The sequence below is a fragment of the Pempheris klunzingeri genome, chromosome 3 (genome assembly GCF_042242105.1).
Source record: "Pempheris klunzingeri isolate RE-2024b chromosome 3, fPemKlu1.hap1, whole genome shotgun sequence".
Lineage (NCBI taxonomy): Eukaryota > Metazoa > Chordata > Actinopteri > Acropomatiformes > Pempheridae > Pempheris > Pempheris klunzingeri.
In genome coordinates, this window is record NC_092014.1 from 207,645 (window position 1) to 233,484 (window position 25,840).

Consider the following 25,840-nt stretch of genomic DNA (forward strand, 5'->3'; position numbering starts at 1 on the left):
GGCTCACTTCCTGTCGTCCCTGCAGCAGGGCAGCAGGCTGATCCTCCGGACGCTCAGCAGGAAGGACTGCAGACATGGAGTCTTCCCGGGTCAGTTCCCATCAGCCCTCGGGGCCGGTTAGGATGTCATAAGGTTCTTCTTCTGTTAGTTATCATTAGGGTAGATACTGTAGGACTTAAAGACAACTGACTGAAAGAAACCAGGACAGGAGCTTTACTTTTAATTTGAAAGTGTGTGTGTGTGTGTGTGTGTGTCAGCCTCGGTAGCCTGGTCCCTGCACAGGGACTTGGGTTTCCCCCTGGACCTGGTGGACCTGATGCTGGAGGAGAGGGGGGTCCAGGTGGACCGTCAGGAGCTGGACCGACTGATGGCTGAGAACCACAAGGTGACACCTCGCAACTGTCTCCTATAATGCACCTGGGTTCTCCTAACCAGTGTTCAGTATGAGAGTGGCTCCCAAGAGGATGTTTATTATTCATCAGTGATTCTGCTGCTGGGCTTTTACTGTTTGGGGCTTTTATTTTGAAAAGGGAAATGTATGAATTCAATCATGTGGAGCAGGTCGAGAGGGCTTTTACTGTGAACGTCCAACATTTCTCTGTCAGGTGACCTGTGACCAGCGGTCAGGTGAGCGGTCTCAGGTGTCGTTGGACGTGCTCAGCCTGGCGGAGCTGCAGCGTCTCGCCGTTCCTCACACTGACGACAGCCTCAAGTACGAGTACAGACTGGAGGAGGACAGATACGGTACGCCCCCCACCCTACCTGGACAGGCGACACACCTGGAGAATACACCCCTTTCCCACCTGTCTGACCTGTCCCTCCTGTCCAGTGTTCCCAGCATGCCGTGCAACTGTGCTGGCCCTGTATGATGGTCAGTGTCTGGTGTCGGAGGTTGCCGAGGGTCAGCGCTGTAGCGTCATCCTGGATCAGACCTGCTTCTACGCCGAGCAGGGGGGGCAGTCACATGACCAGGGCTACTTCACCCGGGAAGGCCTGCAGGTCAGCTGACCGCTCAAAGGGGAGATGCATCATGGGAAAATTACCTCTGGTGTCTAGGCGAGGTCTGACAGGTGTGTGTGTCTCTCAGGATGTCCTGTTCTCTGTGGAGGCTGTGGTCCTGGCGGGGGGGTACGTGGTCCACCAGGTGACCGCAGCTGACAGCCTGAAGACTGGAGACCAGGTCCAACTACACCTGGACCAGGTATACACACACACACACACAGACACACACACACACAGACACACACCTGGTCTTTATCAGACTTTATTACAAGCTGAGGGTCAGGAGGAAGCTAACCCCGGTCGGAGGAAGCTAACCCCGGTCGGAGGAAGCTAACCCCGGTCGGGGAGGAAGGTGTTCACAGGAGCGGGCCGTGTGTGGTCGAGGGGGGGTGACTGTGAGTGTCCGTCCCTCAGGTGCACCGGCTGTCCTGTATGGTCAAACACACGGCGACTCACATCCTGAACTTGGCCTTGAGGGACGTCCTCGGTCCGTCCGTCCAGCAGAGAGGAGCTCACCTGTCAGCTGATCGGCTCCGCTTCGATTTCAGCGCCAAGGTCACATACCTGTCTGTCTGTCTGTCTGTCTGTGTCTGTCTGTCTGTCTGTCTGTCTGTCTGCCTGCCTGTCTGCCTGCCTGTCTGTCTGTGTACCAGTCTCACTGTCTACCTGTCTGTCCTTCTCAGGGTTCTCTCAGTGTGTCTCAGCTGCAGCAGGTAGAGGGGCGTGTCAATGACATCATCTCAGCCAATCAGATCGTCCACAGTGAGGAGCTTCCTCTGCAGGTGGCGAGGAACATCGCCGGGCTGAGGACCGTGGATGAGGTCACACCTGTCTCACTGTCTGTCTGTCTGTCTGTCTGTCTGTCTGTCTGTCTGTCTGTCTGTCTGCCTACCTGTCTGTCTGCAGGTGTACCCTGACTGACTGACTGTCTGTCTACCTGTCTGTCTGCAGGTGTACCCTGACCCAGTGCGGGTGGTGTCTGTGGGGATTCTGGTCTCTGAGCTGTTGGAGGATCGGAGAGACAAACAGACATCTGTGGAGCTCTGCTGTGGAACGTGAGACTGAAACACACCTGGTCACCTCTTTACCTGTGTGTGAACATGTTCTCTGTCTGTGTGAACGTGTTCTCTGCCTGTGTGAACGTGTTCTCTGCCTGTGTGAACGTGTTCTCTGTCTGTGTGAACGTGTTCTCTGTCTGTGTGAACGTGTTCTCTGTCTGTGTGAACGTGTTCTCTGTCTGTGTGAACGTGTTCTCTGCCTGTGTGAACGTGTTCTCTGCCTGTGTGAACGTGTTCTGTCTGTGTGAACGTGTTCTGCCTGTGTGAACGTGTTCTCTGCCTGTGTGAACGTGTTCTGCCTGTGTGAACGTGTTCTCTGTCTGTGTGAACGTGTTCTCTGCCTGTGTGAACGTGTTCTGTCTGTGTGAACGTGTTCTCTGCCTGTGTGAACGTGTTCTCTGTCTGTGTGAACGTGTTCTGTCTGTGTGAACGTGTTCTCTGCCTGTGTGAACGTGTTCTCTGCCTGTGTGAACGTGTTCTGTCTGTGTGAACGTGTTCTCTGTCTGTGTGAACGTGTTCTCTGCCTGTGTGAACGTGTTCTGTCTGTGTGAACGTGTTCTCTGCCTGTGTGAACGTGTTCTGTCTGTGTGAACGTGTTCTCTGCCTGTGTGAACGTGTTCTCTGCCTGTGTGAACGTGTTCTCTGTCTGTGTGAACGCGTTCTGTCTGTGTGAACGTGTTCTCTGTCTGTGTGAACGTGTTCTGTCTGTGTGAACGTGTTCTGCCTGTGTGAACGTGTTCTCTGCCTGTGTGAACGTGTTCTCTGCCTGTGTGAACGTGTTCTGTCTGTGTGAACGTGTTCTCTGCCTGTGTGAACGTGTTCTCTGCCTGTGTGAACGTGTTCTCTGCCTGTGTGAACGTGTTCTCTGTCTGTGTGAACGTGTTCTGTCTGTGTGAACGTGTTCTCTGCCTGTGTGAACGTGTTCTCTGCCTGTGTGAACGTGTTCTGCCTGTGTGAACGTGTTCTCTGCCTGTGTGAACGTGTTCTGTCTGTGTGAACGTGTTCTGCCTGTGTGAACGTGTTCTGCCTGTGTGAACGTGTTCTCTGCCTGTGTGAACGTGTTCTGTCTGTCTGTGTGAACGTGTTCTCTGCCTGTGTGAACGTGTTCTCTGCCTGTGTGAACGTGTTCTGCCTGTGTGAACGTGTTCTGCCTGTGTGAACGTGTTCTGTCTGTGTGAACGTGTTCTCTGCCTGTGTGAACGTGTTCTCTGTCTGTGTGAACGTGTTCTCTGCCTGTGTGAACGTGTTCTCTGTCTGTGTGAACGTGTTCTCTGTCTGTGTGAACGTGTTCTGTCTGTGTGAACGTGTTCTCTGTCTGTGTGAACGTGTTCTGCCTGTGTGAACGTGTTCTCTGCCTGTGTGAACGTGTTCTCTGTCTGTGTGAACGTGTTCTGTCTGTGTGAACGTGTTCTCTGCCTGTGTGAACGTGTTCTCTGCCTGTGTGAACGTGTTCTGTCTGTGTGAACGTGTTCTCTGCCTGTGTGAACGTGTTCTCTGCCTGTGTGAACGTGTTCTCTGTCTGTGTGAACGTGTTCTCTGCCTGTGTGAACGTGTTCTGTCTGTGTGAACGTGTTCTGCCTGTGTGAACGTGTTCTCTGTCTGTGTGAACGTGTTCTCTGCCTGTGTGAACGTGTTCTGTCTGTGTGAACGTGTTCTCTGCCTGTGTGAACGTGTTCTCTGCCTGTGTGAACGTGTTCTCTGCCTGTGTGAACGTGTTCTGTCTGTGTGAACGTGTTCTCTGTCTGTGTGAACGTGTTCTGTCTGTGTGAATGTGTTCTCTGCCTGTGTGAACGTGTTCTCTGTCTGTGTGAACGTGTTCTCTGTCTGTGTGAACGTGTTCTGTCTGTGTGAACGTGTTCTGCCTGTGTGAACGTGTTCTCTGTCTGTGTGAACGTGTTCTCTGTCTGTGTGAACGTGTTCTGTCTGTGTGAACGTGTTCTGCCTGTGTGAACGTGTTCTCTGTCTGTGTGAACGTGTTCTGCCTGTGTGAACGTGTTCTCTGCCTGTGTGAACGTGTTCTCTGCCTGTGTGAACGTGTTCTCTGCCTGTGTGAACGTGTTCTCTGTCTGTGTGAACGTGACTCTGCCTGTGTGAACGTGTTCTGTCTGTGTGAACGTGTTCTCTGCCTGTGTGAACGTGTTCTCTGCCTGTGTGAACGTGTTCTCTGTCTGTGTGAACGTGTTCTGTCTGTGTGAACGTGTTCTGCCTGTGTGAACGTGTTCTCTGCCTGTGTGAACGTGTTCTCTGCCTGTGTGAACGTGTTCTGTCTGTGTGAACGTGTTCTGTCTGTGTGAACGTGTTCTGCCTGTGTGAACGTGTTCTCTGCCTGTGTGAACGTGTTCTCTGCCTGTGTGAACGTGTTCTGTCTGTGTGAACGTGTTCTCTGCCTGTGTGAACGTGTTCTCTGCCTGTGTGAACGTGTTCTCTGCCTGTGTGAACGTGTTCTCTGTCTGTGTGAACGTGACTCTGCCTGTGTGAACGTGTTCTGTCTGTGTGAACGTGTTCTCTGCCTGTGTGAACGTGTTCTCTGCCTGTGTGAACGTGTTCTCTGTCTGTGTGAACGTGTTCTGTCTGTGTGAACGTGTTCTGCCTGTGTGAACGTGTTCTCTGCCTGTGTGAACGTGTTCTGTCTGTGTGAACGTGTTCTCTGTCTGTGTGAACGTGTTCTCTGCGTGTCGTTAAATTGTGACCTGTCCTGATGGCGGTCTTCGTTCAGCCACCTGCTGCAGACCGGAGCCATCCAGGACCTGGTGGTGGTTTCAGAGCGACAGATGGTGAAGGGGATCAGTCGCATCGTAGCTGTGACGGGACGGGATGCCACACAGGTCAGTTACTGCCACCATGATGAAGATGGTGAACATGGTGATGATGATGATGATGATGATGATGGTGGTGAACATGGTGATGGTGAACATGGTGATGATGGTGAACACGATGGTGAACATGGTGATGATGGTGAACATGGTGAACATGATGATGATGGTGAACATGGTGAACATGATGATGATGGTGAACATGGTGAACATGATGATGGTGAACATGGCGATGATGGTGAACATGGTGAACATGATGATGGTGAACATGGCGATGATGGTGAACATGATGGTGAACATGGTGATGATAGTGAACATGGTGATGATGGTGAACATGGTGAACATGATGATGGTGAACATGGCGATGATGGTGAACATGGTGATGGTGAACATGGTGAACATGATGATGATGGTGAACATGGTGATGATAGTGAACATGGTGATGATGGTGAACATGATGATGGTGAACACGGTGATGATGGTGAACATGGTGATGATGGTGAACATGATGGTGAACATGATAATGGTGAACATGGTGATGATGGAGAACATGATGATGATGGTGAACATGGTGATGATGGTGAACATGGTGATGGTGAACATGGTGATGATAGTGAACATGATGATGGTGAACATGATGGTGATGATGGTGAACATGATGATGATGGTGAACATGGTGATGATGGTGAACATGGTGATGGTGAACATGGTGATGATAGTGAACATGATGATGGTGAACATGATGGTGATGATGGTGAACATGGTGATGATGGTTAACATGGTGAGCATGGTGATGATGGTTAACATGGTGAACATGATGGTGAGCATGGTGATGATGGTTAACATGGTGAACATGATGATGGTTAACATGGTGATGATGATGATGGTGAGCATGGTGATGATGGTTAACATGGTTAACATGATGGTGAGCATGGTGATGATGGTGAACATGGTGATGATGGTGATGGTGAACATGGTGATGATGATGAACATGGTGATGATGATGATGGTGGACATGGTGATGATGATGATGTGAACATGATGGTGAACATGGTGATGATGATGGTGGTGAACATGATGGTGAACATGGTGATGATGATGATGAACATGGTGATGATGATGGTGAACATGATGGTGAACATGGTGATGATGATGGTGAACATGGTGATGATGGTGATGAAGATGATGGCGGTCTTTGTCCTCAGGCCCGGGAGGCAGGTCAGACGTTGTCTCAAGATGTGGACGCCCTGTCGACCAGACTGACAGGCTCCGCGCCCACCGGCCTGGACTCCGCCCAGCACCTCGCCAAGGAGGTCGGCGTCCTCTCTGACGTACGTACACTACCCATAATGCACTGCGGCTGAGGTGGTGATTAGACGGGGCGCCGTTTTACCCTGTGCTTTGTCTGTCAGGCTGTGGACAACACCCCCATCCCCCAGTGGCAGCGCAGACAGCTGCAGGCTCGACTCAGAGCCCTGCAGAGGACCAGCAACACCACAGTCAGGAAGCTGGAGGCCAGAGAGGTGGATACACACCACACACACATCTCTCTCTCTCTCTCTCTGTCTCTCTCTCTCTCTCTCTCTCTCTGTCTCTCTCTCTCTCTCTCTCTCTGTCTCTCTCTCTGTCTCTCTCTCTCTCTCTCTGTCTCTCTCTCTGTCTCTCTCTGTCTCTCTCTCTCTCTCTCTGTCTCTCTCTCTGTCTCTCTCTCTCTCTCTCTCTCTGTCTCTCTCTCTCTCTCTCTGTCTCTCTCTCTGTCTCTCTCTCTCTCTCTCTCTCTCTCTCTCTCTGTCTCTCTCTCTGTCTCTCTCTGTCTCTCTCTCTCTCTGTCTCTCTCTCTCTCTCTCTGTCTCTCTCTCTGTCTCTCTCTCTGTCTCTCTCTCTGTCTCTCTCTCTCTCTCTCTGTCTCTCTCTGTCTCTCTCTCTGTCTCTCTCTCTCTCTCTCTGTCTCTTTCTCTCTGTCTCACTCTCTCTCTCTCTCTCTGTCTCTCTCTGTCTCTCTCTGTCTCTCTCTCTCTCTCTCTCTGTCTCTCTCTGTCTCTCTCTCTGTCTCTTTCTCTGTCTCTTTCTCTCTGTCTCACTCTCTCTCTCTCTCTCTCTCACACCTGAGCCTGTCCATACTGGCTGTCAATCAGAGGCTGATCAGTGATCAATAGGCTGCTCTGATCTCCCCCAGCTAGCGGGGGGGGGAATTGGGCTGTTTTCTGTGTTGTGACTGTGGGATTTCCCATCATGCTTTGCACAGGCTTCAGTGAGAGCTCAGGCTGTGCTGGAGAAGAGGCGCCGGGGGGACCTGCTGGTGGACTCTGTGAAGACGGACTCTCTGTCGGTAAGATCAGACCTCTGACGGGTGTAGGTGGAGCCTCCGCTTCCCATCATGCAGTTTGTATGACCGACTGCTGCTGTCTGATGACATGACTTCCTGTCAGGTGCTGATGAAGACGGTGAACCAGCTGAGCGCCGCGGCTCCTCACAGTAACGTGATGCTTCTCGCCCACCAGAGGCATTCTGGGAAGGTCCTATGTGCCTGTCAGGTTCCCAAGGTAACGACGACTCACCTGTCAGTGACATCATTGGGGGTGGGGTCTTGTCTGGAGCGTCTGATTTGTTGTCCTCTCCCTCCTCAGGACTCGCCGTCCCTCTTGGCCTCTGATTGGGCGGTGGCGGTGTGTCGTCACCTTGGGGGGAGCGCTGGTGGCTCCATGCTGGTTGCCAAGGGAACAGGAAGCAGCAGTGACATCACAGAGGCTCTGGCATGGGCGGAGGAGTACGCTTACCAGAAAACAAAGTGATGATGTCATAAAGTGGGAAATTACATCATTCCAAGATGATGCCGCCTCCGGAGAGGGCTGCACAGAAGAACGGTTTCCTGTTTGAGCAGGAAAAATGCCGGCGGGACATATGAACCAATGACATGTCAGTTTGGTGGGAAGGGGTGTGGCCTATATGGGGGCGGGGCTTCGTTGTGCTGTCGTCAGCCAATCAGAACAGCTGTAATAAGCGGCTAGTTGTTAGCATGCTAATGGTTAGCTTTGTATATTGATCGAGCACCACAGTGCAGGTACATGTGACTGTAAGCTCCGCCCACAGCTGCAGGGGCTCTTCTCATTGGATGGCAGGGTCAGGTGTGACGGCTGATTATTCAAAGGCGATATTTTAGAAATCTTTTTTTTGTTTGATACGAAATAAAAACAGTCACTGACTGATTAATTGATTTATTATTAATTAATAACCTGCAATAAGACCGACACAACAAAACACCTGTGCACAGATACAGTCTGCTGGACCAATCAGAGCACAGCTACCTGTCTGAACAGGTGTCTCTCCCCCATGATTATAATATAAGACACCAAAAACTCAATTCGCCAAACGTAGAATATTCCAGTTCCAGTCTGTCTGGGACCAGGATCAGAACCGGGATCAGGATCAGAACCGGGATCAGGATCAGAACCGGGATCAGGATCAGAACCGGGATCAGGATGGTTCCTCAGAGCAGAGACACGTTCAGCCACTGTAAGAAAATGAAAGCAGAGTCAGCAGGAGTGGTTCTGAATCACAGATGTCTGTCTGACTAATGGTCTGACCTCCACCTACTGTAGCTGATACACCACCACCTCCACCACCTACTGTAGCTGATACACCACCACCTCCACCACCTACTGTAGCTGATACACCACCACCACCTCCACCTACTGTAGCTGATACACCACCACCACCACCTACTGTAGCTGATACACCACCACCTCCACCACCTACTGTAGCTGATACACCACCACCACCTCCACCTACTGTAGCTGATACACCACCACCACCACCTACTGTAGCTGATACACCACCACCTCCACCACCTACTGTAGCTGATACACCACCACCTCCACCTACTGTAGCTGATACACCACCACCTCCACCACCTACTGTAGCTGATACACCACCACCACCACCTACTGTAGCTGATACACCACCACCTCCACCACCTACTGTAGCTGATACACCACCACCTCCACCACCTACTGTAGCTGATACACCACCACCACCACCACCTACTGTAGCTGATACACCACCACCTCCACCTACTGTAGCTGATACACCACCACCACCACCTACTGTAGCCGATACACCACCACCACCACCACCACCACCACCACCTACTGTAGCCGATACACCACCACCACCACCACCACCACCTACTGTAGCTGATACACCACCACCTCCACCTACTGTAGCTGATACACCTCCACCTACTGTAGCTGATACACCACCACCACCTACTGTAGCTGATACACCACCACCACCTCCACCACCTACTGTAGCTGATACACCACCACCACCTCCACCACCTACTGTAGCTGATACACCACCACCTCCACCTACTGTAGCTGATACACCACCACCTCCACCTACTGTAGCTGATACACCACCACCACCACCTACTGTAGCCGATACACCACCACCACCACCACCTACTGTAGCTGATACACCACCACCTCCACCTACTGTAGCTGATACACCACCACCACCACCTACTGTAGCTGATACACCACCACCTCCATCTACTGTAGCTGATACACCTCCACCTACTGTAGCTGATACACCACCACCTACTGTAGCTGATACACCACCACCTACTGTAGCTGATACACCACCACCACCTACTGTAGCTGATACACCACCACCTCCACCTACTGTAGCTGATACACCACCACCTACTGTAGCTGATACACCATCACCTCCACCTACTGTAGCTGATACACCACCACCAGACAAGCACACGTCTGGTGACGCAGCCTGTTCCTGTTGATCTACAGTCGTCATGAAGCTTCTTACCTCCAACATGTTCAGCTCAATGGTTCCTGAGTTCTCTTTGTCCAGCGTCTCAAACATGTCTGTAGAGAGGAAACATTCTTCATCATCATCAACATCAACATGGTGACGACTCTGAGGGCCGTGTGGTTTGCGGGGACTCACTGAACATGTTCTCCAGACGGACCAAACAGCTGACGAAGTTGTCAAAGTCGATGGTGAGGTCTGGTTCGCTATAGCGAGCCACGAGGACCTGATGGAGCGGGTTGTTCAGACTGAAGCCTCAAACAGAGTTAATGAGAATAAAAGTTAAAACCATGAGGTGGTTTTAAAACGTTAAACAGATAAAGTGAACTTGAGAGAAACAAATGTGGAGTAAAGATTCAAACAAGTCCTGATGAAACAGGAAGTAACAGGAAACACAGCGCTTTATTGTGAAAGGTGTGTTTGTGTTTTACCAGCTTCCTCCACAGCCGACCTCATCTCCGTGGAGCTCATTGTCCCCGAGTTATCCACATCCTTCTCACGGTACACGGCCTGTCACACAGCACAGACATGACGGCAGCACTGTATTATAACGAATTACTGACTGAATATTGTCTGTGATCATCACAGCTTTGTTGGATACTTGATTATGATTGGCCAGTCTGTTTTTTCTGTATAACAGACCGTATGCTAAGTCGTTTCTAAATCAGACTTGTTGAGATAAGGAACAGCGAGGGGCTCGTTCCCGTCGGCTTCTTCTTCTTCTTCAGATAAAGACGCCGCTCGCTGTCTCGTCTGGACTCACCAGGTACTTCTCAATTTTGGTCCACAGCACTTTGAACTCCAGCAGACCCAGTTTGCCGCTGCCGTCTCTCTGCAGGTGGAGTTGAGGAGCTCTCTGATGGACTGGACAGCTGCTGGTCACACACTCTGAATGACGTCATTTTACCCATCAGCCCCCAATGATCACCATGTTCACTCAGCGTCAGCGCTGCTACTAACGATTACTGTCGCTGTTCAGCACACGACCTCTGATCTGTCCTGTACTGAGGACCTATTTCCTGTGGCGGAAGGATACATCCAGCAGGTCGATCATGTTGCGACATGTTGTGATGCTAAAGCCATCGGTCTGTATGTCGGATCCTGTAGACACAAAGAGGAAGACACTGTTCACACCTGCAGACAGACCTGGACCTGACCCTAAACCAGGACCAGGACCTGAACCAGGACCTGAGAATCGTCGTTCTTACGTTTGGTCACAACTTTGTTGAGGATCTTCTGCAGCTCGAAGGCCGAGATCTCACAGTCCTGCAGCACAGACATTCTGTTACCATCAAACATGCTAAACTAAAGGCCTTCGTCACCATCATCATCACCACCATCATCATCATCATCATCACCACCACCATCATCACCACCATCACCACCATCATCATCACCATCACCACCACCATCATCATCATCACCACCATCACCACCATCATCATCATCATCATCATCATCATCACCACCACCACCATCATCACCACCACCATCATCACCACCATCATCATCATCATCATCATCATCATCATCATCATCATCATCATCATCATCATCATCATCATCATCATCATCATCACCACCACCACCACCATCACTACCACCACCACCATCACCACCATCACCACCACCATCATCACCACCACCACCACCATCATCACCATCACCACCACCATCATCACCACCACCACCATCATCATCACCACCACCACCATCATCATCATCACCACCATCACCATCACCACCACCATCACCATCATCACCACCACCATCATCATCATCATCATCACCACCATCACCATCATCATCACCACCACCATCATCACCACCATCACCATCACCACCACCATCATCGCTCACCCCTCCTGCCAGCTGACCAAACAGGCCTCTGAAGCGGTCGTCCACATCGTCCTCGTTGATCTCAATCTGAAACAGGAAGTCAGCGCTCCACATGTTAACTGATAGAGACATGATGATGTCACAGTTAGCATTAGCTGGAGAGCTAGCTGGCTAAATACCATCACGCTATCTACACCTTCTACACCTTCTACATCCTCTACGTCCTCTGCGTCCTCTACGTCCTCTACACCCTCTACGTCCTCTGCGTCCTCTACGTCCTCTACGTCCTCTACGTCCTCTACACCCTCTACGTCCTCTGCGTCCTCTACACCCTCTACGTCCTCTGCGTCCTCTACACCCTCTACGTCCTCTACGTCCTCTGCGTCCTCTGCGTCCTCTACGTCCTCTACGTCCTCTACACCCTCTACGTCCTCTACGTCCTCTACGTCCTCTGCGTCCTCTACACCCTCTACGTCCTCTACGTCCTCTACACCCTCTACGTCCTCTGCGTCCTCTACACCCTCTACGTCCTCTGCGTCCTCTACATCCTCTACATCCTCTGCGTCCTCTACGTCCTCTACGTCCTCTACACCCTCTACGTCCTCTACACCCTCTACGTCCTCTGCGTCCTCTACACCCTCTACGTCCTCTGCGTCCTCTACACCCTCTACGTCCTCTGCGTCCTCTACACCCTCTACGTCCTCTGCGTCCTCTACATCCTCTACACCCTCTACGTCCTCTGCGTCCTCTACATCCTCTACATCCTCTGCGTCCTCTACGTCCTCTACACCCTCTACGTCCTCTACACCCTCTACGTCCTCTGCGTCCTCTACACCCTCTACGTCCTCTGCGTCCTCTACACCCTCTACGTCCTCTGCGTCCTCTACACCCTCTACGTCCTCTGCGTCCTCTACACCCTCTACGTCCTCTACGTCCTCTGCGTCCTCTGCGTCCTCTACGTCCTCTACGTCCTCTACACCCTCTACGTCCTCTACGTCCTCTACGTCCTCTGCGTCCTCTACACCCTCTACGTCCTCTACGTCCTCTACACCCTCTACGTCCTCTGCGTCCTCTACACCCTCTACGTCCTCTGCGTCCTCTACATCCTCTACATCCTCTACGTCCTCTACACCCTCTACGTCCTCTACACCCTCTACGTCCTCTACACCCTCTACGTCCTCTGCGTCCTCTACACCCTCTACGTCCTCTGCGTCCTCTACACCCTCTACGTCCTCTGCGTCCTCTACACCCTCTACGTCCTTTGCGTCCTCTACATCCTCTACACCCTCTACGTCCTCTGCGTCCTCTACATCCTCTACATCCTCTGCGTCCTCTACGTCCTCTACGTCCTCTACACCCTCTACGTCCTCTACACCCTCTACGTCCTCTGCGTCCTCTACACCCTCTACGTCCTCTGCGTCCTCTACACCCTCTACGTCCTCTACACCCTCTACGTCCTCTGCGTCCTCTACACCCTCTACGTCCTCTGCGTCCTCTACACCCTCTACGTCCTCTGCGTCCTCTACACCCTCTACATCCTCTGCGTCCTCTACATCCTCTGCGTCCTCTACATCCTCTGCGTCCTCTACATCCTCTGCGTCCTCTACGTCCTCTACGTCCTCTACACCCTCTACGTCCTCTACACCCTCTACGTCCTCTGCGTCCTCTACACCCTCTACGTCCTCTGCGTCCTCTACATCCTCTACGTCCTCTACATCCTCTACATCCTCTACACCCTCTACGTCCTCTCTTTCTCTCTGTCTCTCTCTCCCTCTCTGTCTCTCTCTCTGTCTGTCTCTCTCTCTCTGTGTCTCTCTCCCTGTCTCTCTCTATATATCTTTCTCTCTCTGTCTCTCTCCCTCCCTCTCCCTGTCTCTCTGTCTGTCTCTCTCCCTCTCTCTCTCTCTCTCTCTCCCTCTTTCTCCATCTCTCTCTCTCTCTCCCTCTGTCTCTCTCTCTCTCTCTCCATCTCTCTCTCCATCTCTCTCTCTCTCTCCCTCTGTCTCTCTCTCTCTCTCTCTCTCTCTCTCCATCTCTCTCTCTCTCCCTCTCTCTCTCTCTCTCTCTCCCTCTGTCTCTCTCTCCCTCTCCCTCTCTCTGTTAAAGGGGTCCCTTTACTTCACATGTAGTTGAACAATAGAAGACGGGAAATGAAGCTCTTCAAGCTAACAAGCTTGCTAATGTTCAGTTAGCTAACCTGTTAGCTCAGTGTCTAACGGTACTGAATTAAAAGCTCTATCATGGTGCCTTCAAATGCGCTCGTGTTTAACATATTCACAGTAACCGTCCATAAGAACTCTGTTGTTCGGCGGACAGCGATTTAAGATGTCGCCATTTTAGGAATAGAGTTTTTCTTCAGCTGAGGAAAATGCTGATCTTCCCAACAGCCTCACATTTTCTGTATTACCGTTACGTTACCTGCTTGCTAGCTAGCTACAATGCTACCCTTGGTGGTTTGTAGACAGTCTCAACATCTTTTGACATCTATATTGCAGCGTTGCCAAGTAACGGTGTTCTCACAACGTAACCGCTTAAACTTCCTCATTTGAAGGCAGCATCAGTCGGCGTGTCAGTGACTGTGTTTGGTATCAGGATGTGGTCCCAGCAGCAGGTAGAGGGTCTGATCCTTCATCAGAGGACCAGGAGTCTGTGATCCAACACAGCAGCTCAGAGAACATGAGGGACGTCAGCACGGGGACGCAGCGTAGCTAGCTAGCTAGCTGGGGACAGAGAATGTAGCTCACTGAGCGGTAAATGGTTCTTTACCGTCTTCACCACAAACTGAGACTGGAGACTTTAAACTCTGATCGGGATTCATCAGGAAACATTAACGACAAAGAAACCAGGCGGACAGCGAGTCCAGACTCTAAAGGTAAAGAGTGAGGCTGAACAGACCTTCACAGACGTCACAGACTCATAAACACATCCATCAGCTCACCTTCTCCACCCGGGACTCCACGGGGTCGTCCAGCTCTCTGCAGGGACAAACATGAGACGTCACTCGCATCCATCACAAACACAGCAGCCACGTGACGCTTCTGAGGAGGAGCCATCGGACAGGTAACTCCTCATTCAGCTCCACCAATCAGCTGCTGCTCCTCCATTAACAAGCTTTAAACAGGAAGTAAAGTTCAGCTCTAAACGGCGCCCAGTGAGGACCGACAGGAAGCAGTCAGACGGGTTTGGTCGCTCGCTGTGAGGACACGGTGTGAACAACTTCAGAAACTGTTTCACCTCCACAGCACACAGAGCCGTCACCCAGTTTAAACTCCCGTCAACCAGAACCTCCGACTCAAAGCAACAAAACCACCAACGATTCCATGTTTCTGCACAAGGTGGGGCCAGACTGGCTCTCTGTAGCCAGGACTCTAACAGATAGATGAATAGATAGATGAATAGATAGATAGATAGATAGATAGATAGATAGATAGATAGATAGATAGAAATACTTTATTGATCCCCGTTGGAAATTCTGGTCTGGACTCTAACGGGTCTGAGTGTGAACACAGACTCACTGGAAGTCGGCGTGTTTCTCGGAGAACACGCGGACGCAGAAGTCTCCGTTCTTGTGTGGCTCGAAGGTGGACGGGAGGATGAGGTACTCGCCAGGAGGAAGACGAAAACGGCTGCAGACTTCTCTGAGGTTGATGAAGGTTTCAGAGCGAGCAGCCGAGGCATGACGGAGGAAGAAGTTCCTGTTCAGGTGAACGTTCCTCTGCCCACAGAACTGACAGACAGACAGACAGACAGGCAGGGAGAAAGAAAGAGACAGACAGACAGGCGAAGTCAGACTTGGTGCATTGCAGCTGATGAAAGCAGTGAGCAGGTCGTCTTCGTACCTCATCAGGAACCTGAAACACAAGAGAAGAAGAATCAGACAGACGGTTTAAAGGCACAGCTCAAGAGTTTGTCTGATTTTAAAAAGGTCACTCCACTGTTTCTACCCATGATCCTCTCTGTCCTGATCCTGGTGTCTGAGTGACTGGTAGGTCGTAAAAGTGTTGGAACTGGTCCAGTAGATCACCTCAGCCAGCAGCCACCAAACGGTCCACTAAAAGTGCTTGTTTGATCCATTAACAGCCTGACTTGCAGCCTGTTAATGGACCAATTCCAACACTTTTACTACCTCGGACTCTTCAGTCCACAGTGTCCTGACAAGCTGCCAGCGTCCCCTCTCACCTCATAGATGGCGAATCCCACCGTGTGCATATCCTCTCCCATCTTCCTCATGCGTCTGCGGTTCCTCTGGATCAGACCGACCACGAGGCTGCAGCCGGCCTCTCCGTCGTCCGGCTCGTCGTCCTCCTCTTCCAGCTTGATCACAAACTGAGGGTTTGTCCAGAACGTGTCTGCGGTCAGAGGACAAAGCGTCAGAGTGGTGTGGGGCCGGTGCCCCCGCTCATTGTCGTCGACAGGATCACTCACTGGGATAATTCCTGCAGCCCCCTGCAGTGGATCCTCTCCTCCAGCTGCCGTCAAACTTGGACAGAGCCCACTTAGAGATGGAGTCGTCGCTCAGGGCATCTGGCGTCAGGTTGCAGATCTCCAGCCGGGAGTAATGTCGCAGGAAGTCAGAGAAGGACATCCTGGAAGACAGAGCAGAGGGTGGGACTCCACACAGTGACGACGGTCGGGTCGGCTGCAGGTCAGGAGGAGGTCAATTTTTACCAGAACTCTCCGTCCTCTGAGCGATGACTCAGACGCTCTCGGTCCTCGTCGCTGATGTAACGCCACTGCATCGAGCTGTGGGAGCAGGAAACAGGAAACAGGAAACATGGTTCACTTTACGGTCAGGAAATAAAAGTGGGACGTGGGTCTTATCTGTGTGTGAAGGAGCCACAGGTGTGTCACATGACCCTGCCCTCCCGTGATGTCATACTGTGAGGAGCTGAGGTGCACAGTGACCAGCAGAGGGCAGCAGTGCAGAGACTCCACCCCCCCAGGGAGGGGCCAGCTGTGTTGACATGATACCTGCTCAGGTAAGTCAGTCAGAACACCAGAGAACTACGTACATGGATCCTACAGCGGACTCTTACTTGTGAGGGGCGGCTAGTATTCTTTAGCGTTACTGTTTTAGGGTTCACGGTTCATTTCCAAGTTTACTGTGGATAAAAACTGAAATATGTCCAGACGAGTCGAGCAGCGATTTGATTTGGAGAAGAGAACATGACTCCTGTAGCACCGAGTAAAAAAATTACATTTAAATTACACTGGATGAACCAGCAGACAGCAGCTCCTGTCTGCAGAGGACGAACCCCTGGATGTTCAGACAGCAGCTCCTGTCTGCAGAGGATGAACCCCTGGATGTTCAGACAGCAGCTCCTGTCTGCAGAGGATGAACCCCTGGATGTTCAGACAGCTATCAGTGGATCACTGAGAGACTGAAGGAACCTTAAAAACAGACAGGTTCTCTATGAGGTTCTGCACCCTCTGTTTTCTGGAGCTTTATTCTGGATGCCCCCCCCCCCCCCCCAATCACAGTTGCCTACTTATCACTCCAGGCTCCGGTCCATTCCACCTGACCCCAGGGGTTCCTGATCCGGATCAGCTTCTCCATGTTGCCACGGTACTCCACCTGCAGCCAATCAGAGCACACACAGAGTGACACCTGACACCATCATTTCAAATCCACCCACAGAGATGGGAGGCCCCATCCCTCGTCAGGTGAGCTGCTGACAGGTGTCTGACAGGCTGAGGTTTCTGCATCTGAACACCTCAGTGTTTAAAAACTCCAGTAAGCCCCTCCTCCTGCTCAGGTCAATGGTGGGAGGTGTTTACGTTTTTCTGTCCACTGCAACACAATTACTTTATCTGATTTCAGCTGTTCAGACACACTGGGGGGGGAGTGTCCTCTCACCTCAGCTGCACCTGTCACAGAGTAGGCATGGCCTTTCACCAGCTTCTGAGAGGTGACGGCCTCTGAGTCGGCTGAGCTTGTGATCTGAAACCAAAAACAAAGTCAGCAAATTCAATTCAATACAAACGAACCCAAACAGTCTTTGTATGACGACGCATTAATGTTCATAATCAGCCCTCTTCCCTCCATTATCTGTAATCTCTCCTCAAGGGGGGGCTGGAGCTAGTCCCAGCTGACACTGGGCGGGCCCACCTGTATCCATACGGGTCATTCAAGTACCAGTCGGACCCACCGTGTGTTCTCTGAGTGAACTTACGTCTATGGAGCAACCCATCAGGGACCCGCGGCTCTGAGCCTTCTGGATGACGTGGAACAGGTGACGATCGGGGCGGTTCAGGTCGTAGGCCTCAGCGATTCCTCCAGTGAAGTCCTCAAAACCCTCGGTGGTCGACCCCCCAGACAGAGCCTCATAACAGCCATTCAGCCTGCAACGCACCGCAACCACGTCACAATCGCATCACAACCGCACCGCAACCACGTCACAACCACACCACAACCACGCCACAACCGCACCACAACCACGTCACAATCACATCACAACCGCATCACAACCACACCACAACCGCATCACAACCACACCACAACCACATCACAATCGCATCACAACCACGTCATAATTGCATCACAACCGCACCGCAACCGCACCACAACCACAACCGCACCACAACCACACCACAACCGCGTCACAACCGCACCACAACCGCGTCACAACCACAACACAACCGCACCACATCCACGTCACAATCGCATCACAACCGCACCGCACCGCACCGCAACCGCACCACAACCACAACCGCACCACAACCACACCACAACCGCGTCACAACCGCACCACAACCGCGTCACAACCGCACCACAACCACACCACAACCGCACCACAACCGCACCACAGCTACACCACAATCCTGTGTGTAGTGTGTGGCAGGGTGGGGCTCTGAGCTGAATGAATGTGAAGAATGCAGCAGGCGTTGAGGATGACATGTGGGAACAAACACCTGAACACACCTGAACACAGCCACCAATCATGGCTGAGCTCAGGTGGCTGAGGTCTGTTACTGGTCAAAGTGGCAGCAGGTGGAGAATCAGGTACCACCTGTTCCTGGGGGTCAAACTGGGGGTCACTCTGGGGGTCAAACTGGGGTCACTCTGGAGGTCAAACTGGGGGTCAAACTGAGGGTCACACTGGGGGTCACACTGGAGGTCAAACTGGGGGTCAAACTGAGGGTCACACTGGGGGTCAAACTGGGGGTCAAACTGAGGGTCACACTGGGGGTCATACTGGAGGTCACTCTCAAGGTCACACTGGAGGGCACACTGGAGGTCACACTGGGGGTCACTCTCTAGGTCACACTGGGGGTCACACTGGGGGTCACTCTCTAGGTCACACTGGGGGTCACACTGGGGTCACTTACTTGGCGTAGGCCTTCTCCAGCAGGGCGCTCCAGAACTCTGAGCCCTCGGCCGAGTGGACGAACAGCAGCTCTCCATCTTTGACCGGCAGTCGGTCGTCAATCACCACATCCACCCACTCCCCAAACTGCCAGAACTACAGACAGGTGAGAGACAGACAGGCCCCAACATTATGAACAACATAATTCATGAAAATGAATTACTTTTATTCTAGTTTTTCTAGCAGTCAAAGATTCTGTGAACTGTGCACATCAGAAGTGTGAAAATGAGATCTTGTTGTGGGTCTTGGACATGGTCGTGGCCAAATAGCTCCACAGTGCCCCGTAAAATCTTGAAAATGTAGCCCCTCCTTTTGGTTTGACATACATGAAATTTAATCAATCGATCAATCTTTATTCAAACAGCTCAAACAACACTGTTACCTCAGACTGTTTCCACACAGAGCAGCTCAGAACTCTGTAATTCAGAGACTCAATTCAGGAATTCAACATGAAGGATTGAAGAATCCTCGGCATCAGAAACATGAGCACACACGTGTTTCACGTACAGAACTGGACCCAACAGGAAGTCAGCCATTTTGAATTTATTTTCATATGTTTTGCGTATTTTTGGCAATATCATCATCATTATTATAATTATTATTTTTATGCATCATGATGACGAACCTGTTCTGACCACAGTCTGATTGTTCGGTCTGTGTAAAGAAGCGTCCTCTGATTGGTCGGTATCAGTCTATAAAGAAGCGTCCTCTGATTGGTCGGTATCAGTCTGGATAAAGAAGCGTCCTCTGATTGGTCGGTATCAGTCTGTGTAAAGAAGCGTCCTCTGATTGGTCGGTATCAGTCTGTAAAGAAGCGTCCTCTGATTGGTCGGTATCAGTCTGTAAAGAAGCGTCCTCTGATTGGTCGGTATCAGTCTGTGTAAAGAAGCGTCCTCTGATTGGTCGGTATCAGTCTATAAAGAAGCGTCCTCTGATTGGTCGGTATCAGTCTGTGTAAAGAAGCGTCCTCTGATTGGTCGGTATCAGTCTATAAAGAAGCGTCCTCTGATTGGTCGGTATCAGTCTGTGTAAAGAAGCGTCCTCTGATTGGTCGGTATCAGTCTATAAAGAAGCGTCCTCTGATTGGTCGGTATCAGTCTGTATAAAGAAGCGTCCTCTGATTGGTCGGTATCAGTCTATAAAGAAGCGTCCTCTGATTGGTCGGTATCAGTCTGTATAAAGAAGCGTCCTCTGATTGGTCGGTATCAGTCTATAAAGAAGCGTCCTCTGATTGGTCGGTATCAGTCTGTATGAAGAAGCGTCCTCTGATTGGTCGGTATCAGTCTGTGTAAAGAAGCGTCCTCTGATTGGTCGGTATCAGTCTATAAAGAAGCGTCCTCTGATTGGTCGGTATCAGTCTATAAAGAAGCGTCCTCTGATTGGTCGGTATCAGTCTGGATAAAGAAGCGTCCTCTGACTGGTCGGTATCAGTCTGTGTAAAGAAGCGTCCTCTGATTGGTCGGTATCAGTCTGTATGAAGAAGCGTCCTCTGATTGGTCGGTATCAGTCTGTGTGAAGAAGCGTCCTCTGATTGGTCGGTATCAGTCTGTATGAAGAAGCGTCCTCTGATTGGTCGGTATCAGTCTGTATGAAGAAGCGTCCTCTGATTGGTCGGTATCAGTCTGTATGAAAAAGCGTCCTCTGATTGGTCGGTATCAGTCTATAAAGAAGCGTCCTCTGATTGGTCGGTATCAGTCTGTAAAGAAGCGTCCTCTGATTGGTCGGTATCAGTCTGTATGAAGAAGCGTCCTCTGATTGGTCGGTATCAGTCTGTATGAAAAAGCGTCCTCTGATTGGTCGGTATCAGTCTATAAAGAAGCGTCCTCTGATTGGTCGGTATCAGTCTGTATGAAGAAGCGTCCTCTGATTGGTCGGTATCAGTCTGTGTGAAGAAGCGTCCTCTGATTGGTCGGTATCAGTCTGTATGAAGAAGCGTCCTCTGATTGGTCGGTATCAGTCTGTATGAAGAAGCGTCCTCTGATTGGTCGGTATCAGTCTGTATGAAAAAGCGTCCTCTGATTGGTCGGTATCAGTCTGTATGAAGAAGCGTCCTCTGATTGGTCGGTATCAGTCTGGATAAAGAACCGTCCTCTGATTGGTCGGTATCAGTCTATAAAGAGTGTCGGTGTCCTCTGGGTCTGAACAGTGGAGCCGATGCTGAAGAGCCTTAAAGCTGCATCCTCTCTAGTGTCCAGCAGGGGGCGACTCCACTGGCTCCAAACAGAAGTCTGATTGGATGGAAGTCAATGAGGAAATGAGGAGACTTCTCTCCTGATTTATCAGCTCAGTGAACAGTTTCTGCTCTCAGTCTCTAGTTTACAGTCTTCTTCAGTTCATTTAGTAAGTTATGGTCCATTTAGAGGAAGATACACCAGGAAGAGGGGGGACTTTAGGGCGGGGCTACCTGCTCACTGACCAATCAGAGGACGTCTTTGTGGAATGAACGTCATGTTCTGGCTCCAAAACATCAAGATGACGATGCCCATAAACCCAAACTTAAAGCTTTAAAATGGCATCCACAAAACTAACGGGTGACGTCACAGTGGCCACGCCCACTTCTGTTGAAGAAATCGAGCGTCTCTCAGCAGATCTCCAGCCAGCTGTGTTTAAAGATAAAGTGGTTAACATTTAGGAGCCCTAAACTGCAGAGACGGCCCTGAGGACGAGTACTACCGGTGAACTCAAGTATTTTTATCCCCGGTACCTTCTGTACTGTAATATCCAGGCACTGGTACTGCGTACTTGTGTACCTGGAAGTGGAAGATGCCGGCATACTCTCCTTCCTTGAAGCTCTGTCCGTGTGGAACAACTCGGGCCAGAACTTCCTCGTTGAGGGTCAGAGAGGCGATGGCGGCGAGCAGCCAGCAGTCACCTAGAGGATGGACAGGAAGGGGGTGGGGCTTAGGTCTGTGGAACTGAAAAACTGTCAATGAAGAAACATCAAACCCAGAAGAGGGTTCTTAAACACACCATCACGTCCTGCTGCTCAGGAGAGAAATCTACCTGGAGACAGAAACAGCGGTATGGTCCTTTAATGATGACCTGTCTGCGCTCTCATGGTAACCAGGTGATTACATTGGTTACCATGGAAACTACTCCCACAAGCACACAATGACATCACAGCGAGACAGCCGCTGCCCTGTCAGCGTGTTTACTGTCCCCATGACAACACACACACACACACACACACACACACACACACAGACACACACACACAGGAAAGTTCCATTGTCATTAATTTAATTATTCATTATTTGTTATATTAGGTAGGTTTTCTATTGTGAGACTCAGATGTCCTCTGAGCTTCTTAACGTCCTTCTGTCCAGTGGCTCTCTCCTTCTGTACTGACATCTGAGCAATAAATCCTGTTTGCACTCAAATCACAAATAAAGTTATTTGAGCTGGAGGTCTGGTTGTGGGTCTCTTCAGTTACTGGAACCAGTTCTTCCAGTCTGACCGGCTGCAGGGAAAACAACTCTGGCTTTAATTACACTGACGTGTTTCTGATCCCAGAATAAACTGAGCTCCATCTTATTCTCTTCACTCACAGTCAAACATGAGATAATAATCTAACAACATAATACAACTCCAACCCTGAGACTCATTAACTCTGGTGCTTTTGTTCTTCAGTAAACGATGACTGCAGGAACTTCACCTGTGGACTTGGCCAAATGCTGGCACAGGTAGACATTGGACACTTCCTGTTTTTGTATTTGTTGTCCTATGAAAACCATGAATGTCCAGATTTGGTAACTTTGATGTTCTCAGAGAGACCAAAGGATTAAAAGATACACTAGGAGGTTTTTGACAAGCTTTCTTTGTTTTGTGCAAACTGATGAAGCAAACCACATCCTGCCGTCAGTCTCCCGTTACAACACTGACCTACAGGTGGCAGTAATGCAGCAACGAAGGCAATGAGGAAGAAGACTGTCGCTACTAAAAACAACAGGATTTAAACTAGTTTTTTTTAAATAGCAGGTTTTCAAATGTTTTATGGGGAAGAAAATACACTCATTTTAACATCCACTAGATTATCTGCTTCCTGTGACGTGTCTGTTCAGAGGTTATTCAATCCTGAGGTCCCACTACGGTTCAGCAGATTAGAACAATAAAGCAGCACATCGTCTGCATATCGAGACACCTGCAGCACTCACAGCTACAGTTGTGTAGTTGTGTAGTTGTGTTCTCACCCAGGGCTCCCTGACAGATGTCAGTCCTGGAGGCTCCAGACACAATGAACTCGGGGTCAGAGGTCAGCTCCTGCTCAGAAACACAACAAACACCAGGTGACACACTGAACCAGCTGGCGGTGGGGGTGGGGGTGGGGGGGGGTGCAGAACGAGGAGAACAGGATGGGTAACATTATTCCTACTCTCACACTCCCCCATGCAAATGGTAAGTGGTAAATGGTCTGTATTTTCTTGTCATTTGAACTACTCAAAGTGCTTCATCATCACTGCTCTGCCTCTGCTCCACCAACAAAGGCCCTGCTGTGTTTAGTGTTTAGCTAGCAATGATGCTAGCACTAATGCTAGTACTGATGCTAACAATGATGCTAGCACTAATGTTAGTACTGATGCCAACAATGATGCTAGCACTAATGCTAGTACTGATGCTGTCTGGATGTAGCTCCACTGATGGAGGCTCCACCGCTGGTCTGTTGGTGTTTGTCTCTATACTAATAATAATAATAATATATACAGAGCGTCCAGAGGTGGGCACGGTAGATCAGATCAGAGACTCTGCCACCCCCCCACTGTGAACCACGGTCATCAGACGATGACATCAGTCACTTATCAAACTGGTTGCTGATGAGTTGCAATTATTAATTAATTGACTGATTGTTGCAGTTCTGGAGCTTTCGATCATCTCACATGATCTTCATCAAAAGATGGAGTTGTTCCTGAGTTACAATCTGAGCGCTCTGACGACTTATTGTCCATCTTGTCTTAAATGTTGAGTTTAATTTAATTATAACAGTTGGAACTCTTGGGTTTCTGTGAACTGAGCCTTGAGCAGCGGCCCAGTTTAACCAGAGCTCTCAGTGCAGCAGGTGGAGCGGGTGGAGCAGGTGGAGTCTCTGCTCAAACACAGAGCACAGTCAGAAGAGACGGCGTGCAGCCCAGCAGCAGATATCATCTCTAATCTGAGTGTTTGTTTGGATCTGACAGCTGTTATCTGATCTGAGAGGAAACCAGGCTGACAAACTACCATTAGACATTTTTAGAAACAGCACTGGGACCTCTGCACTTCGGTCTTCTTACTTTGTTGTCACTGTAAACCAGACAGCAAGGAAACAGACTGAACAGTGTGAAGGGATCTGGTGATCCAGTCCTGGGGAATCAGGACAGGATCTAATTCTATCAGTGAACCTGGTGTGTGAGGGGAGAGAAGGCAGACCAGCTGATCTGAGCCTGAACAGCGTGTTAACTGACCGTGGGTCTCTCCCAGGACACCCCCCGGATCTTGTAGGAGCCCGGGCCCAGCTCCTTGAAGCCCAGGGAGGGGGGCAGCGCCGGGAACGTGTCGTCTTGGAACAAGCGGCCGGTCTGGAAGCAGCGCTGCCGCAGAGCCTCGTAGTCCTGGTTCAGGTACTTCACCGCCCGCTTGTTGGTGCCGACACCCCCGTACTTCTCCCGCCGGAGCTGCAGGGCGGCCGCGATGCCCGACATGCTGCTGGGTCTGGAGCCTGGAGGATCTGCTGGGTCTGGAGCCTGGAGGATCTGCTGGGTCTGGAGCCTGGAGGATCTGCTGGGTCCGGAGCCTGGAGGATCTGCTGGGTCCGGAGCCTGGAGGATCTGCTGGGTCCGGAAAGTTTTGGAGGGTGTGGAGGCTGCAGGTGAGTGATGTCAGGTAGGGAGTGTTCACTGTGCTGGATTAACGTGAAGACAGACAGGTAAGACTTCCAGTAGGCCCCTTCAAAATAAAACTATTGTCTTGTTTTTGAAAAATGATAATTAAGAGATTCTGTTTAACACGTTTTACTGTTAGTGAACTGAATCCGAGTAAATGAACAAAAACAGCACAATGAAGAAAGACTTAGATGATGGATGTAGTTTTACAGTAAGAACTTCCCTTTAATGCTGGTTTTACACTTCCACTCCTCTGTTGTTTTCTCTTTTCTTTTGCCACAAATTCCGTTTGTGGTAACTTGAATAAACTCAAATATTATTTAAAACAGAGCAGAAGGCTGCATTTCTGCATCATGTGAAGTTTTGATTCTCGAAATACATTTTCCTGATTATATTTTTGTAGTTTGAACAAAGTGAGATTTCAGTGCAGTGTTTTCCAGGTTCCTGTGTATCTTACATGCTACAAGAGGATTTTTCATAGTGAATTATTATAATTATAATTATTATTACTCTTATTGTGAAGGCTGCCTCTCTGACTTCCGGTCTTGTTGTGTTGAAGGTGTCGTCATGAGGCAGGAAGCCCGAAGGCTTCAAAGGCTGTTCTCTGATTGGTGCGCTGCCTCTGCTCACACAGTTTGGACTGTAGCCTGTTCACACTGTTCACACTCCTGCTCCGGGGGCCCAGAGGCTCCTGCTCTGGGGGCCCAGAGGCTCCTGCTCTGGGGGCCCAGAGGCTCCTGCTCCGGGGGCTCAGAGGCTCCGGGGGCCCAGAGGCTCCTGCTCTGGGGGCCCAGAGGCTCCTGCTCCGGGGGCCCAGAGGCTCCGGGGGCCCAGAGGCTCCGGGGGCTCAGAGGCTCCTGCTCCGGGGGCTCAGAGGCTCCGGGGGCCCAGAGGCTCCTGCTCCGGGGGCTCAGAGGCTCCTGCTCCGGGGGCTCAGAGGCTCCAGGGGCCCAGAGGCTCCGGGGGCCCAGAGGCTCCTGCTCCGGGGGCCCAGAGGCTCCTGCTCCGGGGGCTCAGAGGCTCCTGCTCCGGGGGCTCAGAGGCTCCTGCTCCGGGGGCCCAGAGGCTCCAGGGGCCCAGAG

At 50.9% G+C, this 25,840-nt stretch overlaps 2 protein-coding genes across 2 annotated transcripts in view; one reads left to right on the top strand and one right to left on the bottom strand.

The window, feature by feature from the left end:
• The window catches only part of aars2 (alanyl-tRNA synthetase 2, mitochondrial (putative)), a 20,019-nt gene extending 11,936 nt beyond the window's left edge, over window positions 1-8,083 (top strand). The window contains exons 9-22 of the mRNA XM_070856385.1: window positions 1-89; window positions 258-385; window positions 606-744; window positions 830-999; window positions 1,088-1,201; window positions 1,417-1,557; window positions 1,686-1,823; window positions 1,954-2,057; window positions 4,777-4,885; window positions 6,079-6,204; window positions 6,286-6,396; window positions 7,119-7,202; window positions 7,303-7,416; window positions 7,501-8,083. The exon at window positions 1-89 is cut by the window's left edge and continues 26 nt beyond it. Of these exons, the coding sequence (XP_070712486.1) occupies window positions 1-89; window positions 258-385; window positions 606-744; window positions 830-999; window positions 1,088-1,201; window positions 1,417-1,557; window positions 1,686-1,823; window positions 1,954-2,057; window positions 4,777-4,885; window positions 6,079-6,204; window positions 6,286-6,396; window positions 7,119-7,202; window positions 7,303-7,416; window positions 7,501-7,665 (1,732 nt within the window). The 3' untranslated portion in view covers window positions 7,666-8,083. The remainder of the gene's footprint in view (window positions 90-257; window positions 386-605; window positions 745-829; window positions 1,000-1,087; window positions 1,202-1,416; window positions 1,558-1,685; window positions 1,824-1,953; window positions 2,058-4,776; window positions 4,886-6,078; window positions 6,205-6,285; window positions 6,397-7,118; window positions 7,203-7,302; window positions 7,417-7,500) is intronic.
• On the bottom strand, window positions 8,080-24,578 carry LOC139225602 (calpain-2 catalytic subunit-like). Its single transcript, XM_070856386.1, has 21 exons — window positions 24,342-24,578; window positions 23,097-23,166; window positions 21,657-21,778; window positions 18,869-19,002; window positions 17,713-17,881; window positions 17,397-17,480; window positions 17,029-17,114; window positions 16,208-16,282; window positions 15,965-16,125; window positions 15,719-15,888; window positions 15,379-15,390; window positions 15,055-15,266; window positions 14,478-14,514; window positions 11,561-11,626; window positions 10,909-10,966; window positions 10,737-10,801; window positions 10,464-10,532; window positions 10,132-10,210; window positions 9,839-9,955; window positions 9,698-9,756; window positions 8,080-8,384 (listed from the first exon to the last, which is right to left on the bottom strand). The coding sequence occupies exons 1-21, from the start codon at window positions 24,576-24,578 to the stop codon at window positions 8,361-8,363; spliced, it is 2,106 nt and encodes a 701-aa protein (XP_070712487.1). The 3' UTR covers window positions 8,080-8,360.
• Between the last annotated feature and the right edge of the window lie 1,262 nt (window positions 24,579-25,840).

What these genes read in the sequence shown, in the direction of transcription:
- LOC139225602 (XM_070856386.1), bottom strand. Translation starts at nt 24,578, where the DNA reads ATGTCGGGCATCGCGGCCGCCCTGCAGCTCCGGCGGGAGAAGTACGGG. An exon ending in TCAGAGGACGGAGAGTTCTG is followed by an intron (nt 16,126 to 16,207) that starts GTAAAAATTGAC and finishes TCTGTCTTCCAG; the next exon opens with GATGTCCTTCTCTGACTTCC. An exon ending in CCGTCTGGAGAACATGTTCA is followed by an intron (nt 9,757 to 9,838) that starts GTGAGTCCCCGC and finishes TCCTCTCTACAG; the next exon opens with ACATGTTTGAGACGCTGGAC.